This window comes from Phaethon lepturus, unplaced genomic scaffold (genome assembly GCF_000687285.1).
Source record: "Phaethon lepturus isolate BGI_N335 unplaced genomic scaffold, ASM68728v1 scaffold9245, whole genome shotgun sequence".
Lineage (NCBI taxonomy): Eukaryota > Metazoa > Chordata > Aves > Phaethontiformes > Phaethontidae > Phaethon > Phaethon lepturus.
The window spans coordinates 5,712-17,140 of NW_010539827.1; the positions used below are offsets into that span (position 1 = coordinate 5,712).

General features: G+C 36.8%; 1 protein-coding gene across 1 annotated transcript; it reads right to left on the minus strand.

Annotated features, from left to right (window-relative positions):
* Window positions 1-205: 205 nt before the first annotated feature.
* On the minus strand, window positions 206-11,052 carry MAGT1 (magnesium transporter 1). Its single transcript, XM_010287237.1, has 9 exons — window positions 10,883-11,052; window positions 9,916-10,033; window positions 8,479-8,619; window positions 7,840-7,980; window positions 7,425-7,514; window positions 4,592-4,655; window positions 2,509-2,583; window positions 1,954-2,044; window positions 206-788 (listed from the first exon to the last, which is right to left on the minus strand). Exons 1-9 carry the CDS (start codon window positions 11,050-11,052, stop codon window positions 773-775), a joined length of 906 nt encoding a protein of 301 aa, XP_010285539.1. The 3' UTR covers window positions 206-772.
* Window positions 11,053-11,429: the final 377 nt, after the last annotated feature.

Below are 11,429 nucleotides of genomic sequence, written 5' to 3' on the forward strand. Positions count from 1 at the left end.
ACTTGAAAGTCACTTAGCAACCTGTAATTCATGCTACAGAGAGCTAGTTCCCTTTGTAGTTCTGGGTTGTATTTTTGAGGGTGTGAGTATCGGTCAGTACAAGAATATTTTTTTTGGCTCTGAGCCCATGTTACAACTTAAGTGTTGCAGTTTCAGCATTTGGCAAATAAAGTTTGTAATGAATGGTTCAATTAATAACTTGGTTCTACCTGTGGAAAATTCTCCCTTCGTCTGTGAAACCACCTCTTGCATCAAACAGCAGTTAAGTACTCTTCTCAAAAATGAGATACAGCTCTAAGATACACACATTCCACACTGGAATTTGGTGTATGTTCCACGGGTTGCACACAGACTGAGGGAAAAGATTTCCAGGTACATGTCACCTGCTATGCACAAACAGGAAAAAGTGATAAATATTTGAGGGGAAGAAAAATCATATGGAAAACAGATTATCCAATTGAATTTAAAGTACTGTTACTAGTTAGTCTACGGAAATGTAGTTCTAAACATTAAGTTCTGAATTTCACTAGAAGTAGAGTTGTTTAAGAAGATGTAAAGCTTGTGAAAAAGAGATTGCATCTTAATACTCTGTGTCCTTCAGAGCAAATTGCTTGTTATATTTAAGGCACTACATGTTGTCTTTGGTTCAGTGTTTAACTATCTCGTTCAGTGTAAAGAGAGGTAGCACGAACCATACATATTTCTCTCTTCCACTCCATTACATGCAGTTTCAGAGTCGCCACCTTTCTGATGTCACAGATTCTGGGATCCTTTAACTCATTAGGAAACTGCAGGAACAAAATAAAAAACATTCATATTAATTTCATAAGAAACAAAAATGTGCAACATTCCACTTGGCTTTCATATATGCCAAGAAAATCAGAATGAGAAACTGGGCCTGATGCAACTATGACATAAGCAGCTGTGGAGAAGTCCCTTAGAAGCCAGTCTTCTAGTAACTCAAAAGCCGAGACAACCACATCTTATCTACAAGAAAGTTAGCAGAAGTACATAAGACCATTGCATAGACCAGAATAAAAGCTGACCAGTTATTAAACAGGGAATAAGTTCAGCTCTCTTTGGGTCTTGAGAAAAATCTTCATGAAATAACAAGTTTTATTATTCATATATTTTTAAATAAGAACTGACTTCTCATAGAAAGGGGGTAATATTTGCCTATGAGATTAGCCTTCCAGACAAATTAAACTCTTTGAAGAAGCTGAGATGATTAGAAGCTGGTCCCTCAACGTTCCTTCAAAATGCATAAAACCTAGTAAAAACCACACAAGATACCTATACCAATCATATATATATATAAAGTCAATTAATAGTGTTAGACATTTTACAGAAGCAATACCAAAAATGTATGCAGCTTTAAAGCAGACATCCTCCTTGTTCTCACAAGTAAGGATTATTAATTAAGATGTATAAATATGGAGGAAGAGAAAAGTAGGACCCCCCCCCCAACTTACTTTCAGTATAAATTGGCTGAGATATCACTATGAAAATAGAAATATTTTAGAATATGTAATGGCCTGAAAAGGAGAGTACCACAATCTTTCCTTTGGCTAGACTGAAAAATCATGATATCCCCCAAATACCGTTACTTCTGGTGATTATATCGGCCAGTATTGACACTCTTTGAGAAGCAAGTGGAGCATTTTAAAAAAAAGTATTTCCCACAAATTAAATTTCAGAAAATAGGCCGTTTGCTTATTTCTCTATTGCTGGTTTATATTAGTCTTATCAGACAAGGAAATACCAGTCAGCAGGACCGGATTCACTCATAAGCGTACAGTCCAGATTAAAAAAGAAAAAACAAACCCAAACATCTACTCTCAACCTTTAAGTCCTCGTTAGTGTTTACCTACTTCCTTCAAAAAAAGTCTATGGTGGTGTAGCTGTATTGCAATGCACAGGAAAACAATGACTGAAGCAGCAGAAGAAACGTACCTGTATGGGTAGCCATGGTATTTTGATCTGAAGACAGACAGCAACCAGCTGAAGAACACCACCACCAAGCCAATACCAGCAATACACATAACTGCAAGAGATGCAGAATAAGATTCTCTTAATGTGACAGCAGTCCCTGAAAACACCACAGTGACTGGGTTTTTCAAAAGCAGCCTGTAATATTTACAGATTTGGTCAGATGAGACCTGCATTAGAGTCATGGAGAACTGAGTTAATACCAATTTTCTTCCAAATTCCTACTGTAAATCAATTTTATACGAATACTTTAAGAGAAAGTAAGTGCCTTCTTCTGTCCCTTACTAGCAAAATGCTGCAAAGCATCTTTGTACCTCCCCATCTTCCAAAGGGGCTTCGAGTTTACCTTGCAGTTTGCTAAGCAACTCCAAATACTGCCGAAAAAACCAACGATTCACGTCTACTTAGAAGTGGGAAATGTACAAAAATCCACAGTGCAAAAGCATTTCTATTATATAGCATACCGCAAATCTTTAGTCAATATGCCTTCTCTTAAGAGAGAAAAGTATTAGTACTTACTTTTTCTTTTTCCCACATCCATGTCAGACGTAGCAGCTTCATGGAGGAGTACCATTCCTAAAGTAACACCACCATCTATGAACGCTGTTTAAGGCTAAATCAACAAAATACAATAGACTCAATATAATACAGTCATGCCTACTCTCGTAAATTTAGCTCCCAAACCATACCTGGGGCATTAAAACTCAGGGGAAAAATTAAAGACTTCCCAGTCAAACAAGCAACTACAGGGAGAAAAAAGCAACTGAAAGGCATTCATAAAGTCAGCTTGTAATGCTTGACTTTTTAAGTTTAAAATATGAATTGGAAGGTAGAGGTCTTGACACACAATTAAAAACATGCATTTATTATCTCAGCTTGTAATGAAATAGCATTCCATCCCAGAGAGCTCAGTCCCCTCCTAGTACTGTTCTACTCCACTGGAAAAATCCCAAAAGGAATTCAACTCCTGCATTTTACTCAGCTAACAGAATGAATAAAATGCATGCAATATTTAATTTAACAGGGTACCTTTCAAGTAGCAATATTTCAGTCTTTTCTAATTCTTCAATTAAAAAAAACATAAAGCTTGTAAAATTAAGGAAGCACAGAGAACTTAAAAGGCCAGACATTTGCAAAGAATGAATGCCAGCAAAGCAAAATAGTGGATCCAGTGGAACAAAAGACAGAATTCCCAAAGATTTTATTCCATTTCACTATAGACGTTCAGTCCCAATTCTCCTCCTGAAATGAGAAATACCTATCATTGACTGCAACGGGACCATTAAGAAACCTTTCCATTTCAGATGTGGTCTACCTTCAGCACAAGAAAAAAGTTACTTCAACCTACAGGAACCTTGCCAACTTCTACCATTTTAAATGTCTCCAGCAACTGGTAGATTGGGTCCGTAATGTGATGGATAGCAGTAACACAAATAAACATCAACAAAAAGTTTCTAGGTTGAATTTGACTGAGTGCATTAGAAGTACAATAATAATTAGAAAAAGATCAGAAGTCCCCCTCCAAATGGATGTTTGAAGTCTAAAAAAAAAAATCTTTGATAATGAATACACAGAGAGAGTAAGGTTCTTTTAACACTAGCATATTTCAACATCAATTGCTTACTTTGTATTATTTTATTACAAAAAACCCAATGCATCACTTGCTGAATTTGGGATTTTGAATAGATAAAACAAGAGAAAAGGGAGAAATTAGCAGAAGTCACTCTGTTAAAGAATACTACTGTTACAACAGAAGAGAGTTGTTAATCGTTGTCAAGCAGTGACGAGGAGAGGTACTTTGCCTGAAGTTTTGAAATTATGTGCCTATGGTACATCCACTATCCTGTGTATTATAAAATGTAAACAATTTGGGACAGAAGTTGCAAGAAAAAAGATAATATTAACTAAAATTAAAAAATCCTGAATAAAAGAACGCACAGGCTGACACAGGTGACAAGACAAGGAAGAAAAGCTTGAGTCAGAGATGACTCAAGTTACAGATGATGGATCAAAAACATACCTGTGGGAACAGAAGAAAAGAACACTGAATTTTAGAGCATTCTTATGACTGCAAAGAAACATTTTTATACAAATGAGAAAGGCAAAAGCTTTCAACCTGCAAGTTTCCACTTGCCTTTCCTGATAGCATAATACTGGCGTGGAAAATTCTTGAATCGTTAGCATGAACGAGCGGTAAGATTAAAAGTAAAGAAAGTAAGCAAAGAAATAAAAGAAAAAAGATCAGTAATGGAGGAAGGGATTCAGCTAAGTGAGACTGAAAAGATGAGACACACACAGAGGAACAGGGACTATCCTGAAGAATCTTATGACTCCACACAGATCCACATCTTTAACAGTGTATTCATTTCAGACATTAAGCAAGGAAGAAGGTGCTGAGAAAGCAGTAAACATTTTTCTATTGGACTTAGAGATCACTGGCATAGGAAAGGCATAGTTGTCAACAGAGAAAGGCTCTACAAGCTTCTGCATCAGTGTTAGCTGACAGTTATGAGCCTTGACAAAGCACTCTCATAGAAAAGGCAGCAACATCAGCTAACAGAAAAATCGTCACCAACCACATGCTTCCCAGCAGGAAGGATACTGAACAGAAGAACAATGTGTGTTTCTGCCACAAATTGGGCTTGGCTGCTTCCATGGATATAGTTCTGTAAGAGAAAAAGAGTAATTGAATTTAGAAAAGCCTGGAGTCATCTTTGACATGATTAACAACAGCTATAGAGCTTGGAACTGGGTTTTGCACTGTTTCTTTCAGGAGACAGAAGTTGGAGCACAAGCAGTTTTCTCCGTTGACCATTGATTTGTGTCAGCATCAAAAATCCTCCTTCTATTATCATGCGCAATCAGCCCAAAGTACCACTCAAATTATAGTAAGCACAAGTGCAGCTACAACCTCTGCAGCCCAGGTCCCCTGTTCAGCAAACAGCAGGGCAAAATACCTTAATTATGCCCTCCTACACCCACTGTGATCCAACTCTGATCCAGTCCCTGACTTAGATTCTTAGGTTAGGTACATGGCTTCTCATCCTAGGGACACCATCTTCAATCTGCATGTGAACCCTACTCATACCTGGCCCCAGAACCAAGCATTTGAAAGCTTCTTCAGGGCACACCAGGAAAAAGAACATCACTGCTACTATCATTGAAGCTTTGTTCTTCAGTCTCAAAAAGGCTTAGGAATGATGTAAACAAAAGAAATCAAAGGAAGGGTTCTGGTGAGGTGGGTGTTGGTCTCTTCTCCCAAGTAACTAACAATGGAACGAGAGGAAACGGCCTCAAGTTGCACCAGGGGAGGTTTAGACTAGATATTACGAAAAATTTCTTTACTAGGAGAGTGATCAAATAGTGGAATAGGCTGCCCAGGGAGGTGGTGGAGTCACTATCACTGGAAGTATTCAAAAAATGTGTAGATGTGGCACTTCAGGATATGGTTTAGTAGGCATGGTGGTGTTGGGTTGATGGTGGGACTTGACGATCTTCAAAGTCTTTTCTAATCTTAATGATTCTGTGAAGCATTTTCAAGGAAACATTTAAAATATGAGAACTTCCACTTAGTAAGTTGGCTCAGTTTTATTTACATTAATAGTTTACTAACCAACTGGGTTAACAAAAAATCTGAAATTTATGAAAGAATACCATTTTTTAATCCTTTATGGGAAGCTCTACATCACTATGGTTGTAATGCTATACCTAAGCACAAGAAAAAAAAAAGTTCAATAAGCAGATCCAATTTTTATGGAAGAATACAGAGGGCCTGACCCACCTAACCTGGCATGAAAGGACATTTCACCAGATTAATTCCCTTCCAAGTAAAATACGTGAGAAAAGCCAATATGCGAAGTGTAAGCACCTTGAGAGATGTAATGTTCTCAGTATACTGTAACTACTTTTACAGTGTACCTCATTCTACATTACGTATAGAGCAGCGTATTCCAAGTCATGTTAAGAACTATTTTTTTCCCCAAGAATGAGATTTCATAAATCTAAGGTCACTACACCTTAATTTACCTCAAGAATCTTGAAGAAAGGTGTTTTTATATGGGAGTCATTAGATGGGGCTATGAGCTAAAAAGACCAGGTTAAACATGAAATTGCCAGGCTCAGCAATAGGACTGTTTAACATATAAGGCCAAACATAAACACCTTTACGTTGCTGTTAGCAATTTAGAACTATCGTGTCTGTTCATCACTAGAGATACAATATATGTACAAGACAGAGGAAAGCAAATGTCACTGGTAAATAAATGCTGAAAAGAGAACATGAAAACAAATAAGAATGCCTAAAAGACACACAGGAGGTCAGAGAAATAGAAAGAGATGAGGTAATTTAAAATAATCTACCCTCAGAACCCAAGCAAAAAAGCATCATCATTATGCTTTTTTTTACTTCTACATTTTGGAGAGATAGGGAACAACAGAGGGATGAAAGAAATTCTTACTTTAGGTTCTGAAGCAAGGGGAAACCCTCATCCAAATAAGTTGTTAGCAAATAGTTTTGGTTACTCAGTATGCTATCCTCTGTACCCTAAAACATTATTTTAGTATCTTCTTAGCATTCTGTGATTACTAGAATAATCAAAGTTTCTGCATACAAAAAGACCTTGAAACTCTGGGTATTAACACAATAAAAATAAACTCCAAGGTAACACTTTTGAACCAGTATGTCCCATTTCCAGCAGAGTACCATCCATATGGCTTCTGTCTAATGCTTTATTGCATGGAAAGCACTTTAAGCAGTTTCTAACAAGAAACTGAACATCCTGCTAGATAGTAAATTAGTATTTCTCATCTGATTAAGAACTGCATTTCTTCTTCCAGCCCTTAGAAGCTTATTACTGAGCACAGAAAACAATGCACCTAAAAAACCCCTAAGCAATGTTTGTCCTTACTCTTAAGAGCATCACAGAACTAACACTACCATTCGTTTAATGAACCATTGAACAAAAGACTGTAGGAATGACTTTCCTATCAAAATGGTATTTTAGGTAAGGGTCAATGTTATTACACAGCGATTACACAACAGAGCACTTAGTTTTGGATTAAGATCAATATTATGTCATTTCTTAGTAGTAAAGTATGAGTTTGCAAACAGAGTTGTTCTTCTACTTGAAACAAGAAAAGGATAAAGCTCATTGGAAGAAAATCTAAATCTTGACTGGAGCTCTAACCCTCCTATTTCAAACAAAACAAGCCCCCTTTTTTACAGGCATATTTTAAGAGAAGACAGATCCTCTCTGAACTAGTCAGCAGCTCCCTAATTTGCCTTGCTCACTGCAGGAGAGGTTAGCCTTACTGATTAGTAAACAAAGAAAGAAGCCAAGAATAGAATTTGCATTCTGACTTGCCACTTTTAGTATCAGCCTTATTCTGTAGAAATACAACAGAAATGCAGAAAAGAAAACAAAGAAAAGTCGTACCACTTGTCCTGTATGGGGATTCTTATGAGCATAGGGTGGGCCTCTGATGTGGTTCCACATCTGGCCTGATGTCATTGCTAACACAAAACACTGAAAAGGAAAGAAGCAGCACCATTTAATAAGGATATATATATTTTTTTTAAACCCAATTTCTTTTCATATCATACCAAAATATACTGGTTTGGAATAGAGTCTTAAGCTAGGCATTGTCCTACCTATTATTTGTATAAAAGGCATCTAATCAAGCATTAACAGACCTGAAAAGACCGAGATCAAATAATCAGACTACCAAGAACTAAAACTAAATGCACCTCATTTTCCTCTACCAGGTTTAAGCATCTTTAACTACAAAAGCTTTTAGAGACTTGAATTGCTACAAAACTCCTGACAACAGGCAGATGAGAGTTATACTTACCAAAGCAGCAAAGGCCCAGCCAGTTTTGTTATACAGAAAATCCAGATTGCTTCCACGCAAATATACAAGGCCTCCAATGACAGCCAGCAGCAGCCCTAACATCAATGGTCCAGCATAGTTCGGTGGCCTTATCACACGAATCTAAACAGAGGGTATTTAAATAATTTTCCCTCAATGGCATTATATAGTATATTTGCACTCCTGCTAGCAAAACCCACAATATAGCAGAGTGGGGAAAAAAACATCAATGCAACACAAAAATTTTCTGTGTAATAAATCTGACTAGGGAAGTAAATAATGCTTCTTCCCCCATTACTGTAACTTCAGCTTTACACACCTTTACCCTACCTGAGAATTTAAAGACTGCTTTTCTTCCATAGGAACAGAAGAGCAAGAAGGAAGGAGACGAGTTTTACCATCTTACCAAATACAGAATCACATAAAACATTAGAATACAGAATGTAAGGAAACTTAAAGATGTAGTCATGTCCCCAAACTAGATTTTGTAGACAAGAACTATTTAGAGTATCTGAGAGTAAATCGTCAGCCACAGACCACAACTGACATAGTTCATAGCTGGAATTGCATAATAAGGCAGTGCTGCAGAGGTGGTGATGGGGAAAGTCTGTCTCTACTTACATTGACATCAGTTCTGTCGGCCACCCAACGAGCAAGCTGTTCAGCTGCAAAGCCACGCACCTGAAGCTCGTACGTGTCACCCCTTTTAGGCTTCCCTTTAGCAGGAAAGTTAATGAAGGTTGGAGCAGAATTCATGTTTAGCTGTATTTAGAAAATTGACAGAAGATAACACTATGAAAGGTCCATTTAGTAACATAATTCTATTCCATTTTTATCTTGCAACATCATCACTAAATCATCCAGGAAAAGTAACTATTCAATAAATAGATTTCATTGACAATAAATACTAAAGACAGCACACAGTAGCTGGCATTTCTGTATTTCATAGAAGTAATCAATATACTCCTGCAGTTTCCCTTTTGTGTTCAGTGCTGTTTTCTCCCTCTAGTATTGAGAAACAAAAATTTTTTAAACTCTGCCACTAGTTGTTCTGGATCTCTTAGAAACAAAATTGTTACCTCTGCATAGGCTTTTTTTGTTTTTATTTAAACACAACTGAGCAAGCTTTCTCAAGTGATTGACATTTCTTTGTTAGTACTCAGACCTATAGCTACCAATTCAAAAGATTCAGATCAGTTAGGAGGAGATTACAAAAGGTAAATAAAAGCAGTTGTTTACAAAATGCAGTTCTATCTTTTCCTAATGCTGTTTTTCCCACAGCATTTCAGGTTTTTTGTATATGTTTCTTCTCTAAATACTACTTTTGGGACAGAAATCTGCAAAATAGAAATACATATAATAATCTGTAACGGCCATAGCTTCAAAAATGAATTTTTGATGTAACACTATGGGAAAATTTTCCCAGAATAATAAAAGACATCCCTCTCCACTTCTCCGGCCAAAGCCTTCCATTTAATAAAATATCATTGCCTAAATTGTGTACCTTTTAAATAGAGATTAATATCCCTTAAAAAAAAAAGTGTTAAGATCTGCAAAACTATAATGAACTAGTAATGTGATCTACAATTGCAAGCATATATAGCACATTCTCATACATTTTAAAAAGATGGTTACATTACGTTAATAGAGGAGCAAAATGACTGGGCACTTGAAAAGAAATAAGTTAACCAATACTGAAAGCCTAATCTATCATTCTGTAGTAATCTAAAAATTGTACTAGCTGTTCCTAACGTCATTGATGCTTTCTATCTTGCCTCTCTGTGTATCATAGAGGAATTCCATTAAAAATTACACTGGAAGTTATTATAAGAGACACTCTGCATGCCTATTCCAGATTTGTCAGTTCTGTTAATATTACTGCCAACATGCTACTGCCCTCCACTCTTCTCATTTCTTCTGATAGTGGCAGCTTTTAACTTTTCAATTATTTCTTTCATCATTGTGACACATTATTTTGTATACTTTTTTACATTCTTGCTCTCAGTCTCCAAAACCTCAGTTAAAACTAATGTTAGAAGAGAAAAAGAACGACATTACCATCTGAAAAACATCTGAGCCTTCATCAAAATCTACCATAGCAAAAAAAATCTTATTGGTAAATGCACTGGAATATCGCCAGGAGTTTGCCAGAATCTGGTATTCCTCATCAGCTTGCCTGTAAAACACACCAAGTGTGATGCTGTATCATATGTTTGTCCAGTACACAAGTCACAAAACAGTCAAACTATAGCCAGCCACCCCATTAATGAGTGCATCCTACACACCCCTACGTGAATTGTCTAGTAAAGAAGTTGTTTAAGGCCAGACACTCATCTAACAATCAAGTGAAGCACTTGGCACTGCTGTTTTTTTAAATGCAAGGGCAAATTTTATTGAGTCCATGAACACAAGCAGTGGTAATTTCTAACTGAAGTTTGAAACAGAACCCAGCAGCTCATGATTTGCTAGTCCTCAGAGCACCAAAACGAGTATAGGTGTGCCCTCTTTTCCGTGTCAGAGAATGGGAAACCAATTAATTTCAGCTAACTAGGTATAAAAATCATCTTTACAGACTTCTGCCACCTCCAGTTTAACACCTGAAAGCCATAATATGGTTAAGGATCCAGCACACTATAATTGGAAATAAATAAGTGACAATCAACATATTAATTAACAGCAACTTTTAGACTGCATGGCCATCAGTAATGCTACAAACTTTTCTTCAGCAGCTCATACGAGGAAAGTTGAGTTTTCACCCTATCTTTCTTTAGAAGCATATCAGTGCAAATATTGCCTCTGCAAAGCAGTAATTATTTTAGGAGGCAGATTAATTAAAGGCTAGGTTGTTTTCTCACATGCATATTACACATGTATTCCCACACAATTTCAAAGATAATCCTACTGTAATGTGCCCTAGTATATTCTTCCCACAGACATGAAAGTTTTATCCTATTCTTAAATTTAATTTCCTACAAAGCATATGATGACTTTCAAATTTTAATTTAGGACTAAATTAAGCCCATACTTGCACACAACACACTGTCTGTGAGGCTGAAGAGCAGTGAACATCACAATCACCGAGTAATTTCTGGGCGGTGCCTTCACGAGGCGTCGAAATTTGTCTCCATTCATTCGAATAACGGATCTTTTACTAGCCCACTCCATTAACTGGTTCACTTTTTCTGATAACACCATCTGAAAATAAAGTCAGAGAAACACTTGTTTTTTCCCTCCTAGTCTCATAGTAGAATCTTGCAGGTTTTGAGACCTGATCTAACAAACAGCCACGCTATATTTCTTAAGAACACCAACCACATGATGTGATACTTGAGATTCTTGAAGGCATTCACAGGTCCTTTTGACAGTCATGTTAACATTATCCGTTCACTTTAACCACTTAGCATTATACACGCTTAAAGCACTTCATATTACACACGCTCATAAAGACTGGCAGCTTACTAGTACTTTCTCATGTTATAACTGTAAAATTTGTTTCAGTTGTACAGACTGGCCCCAAATCAGTCCTTCAGTATTTATGTGATACTAAGCATCATGCTCTGTTTCAGAAGATT

Bases quoted from the DNA above. Each gene is read 5' to 3' on its own strand.
- MAGT1 (XM_010287237.1), bottom strand. From the start codon at position 11,052: ATGGTGTTATCAGAAAAAGTGAACCAGTTAATGGAGTGGGCTAGTAAA. The intron at 8,620-9,915 runs GTAATGTCGTTC...TTCTAAATACAG, and splicing joins GCTCAGATGTTTTTCAGATG to CTAAACATGAATTCTGCTCC. The intron at 2,045-2,508 runs GTAAGTACTAAT...CATCTCTTGCAG, and splicing joins GGATGTGGGAAAAAGAAAAA to TTATGTGTATTGCTGGTATT.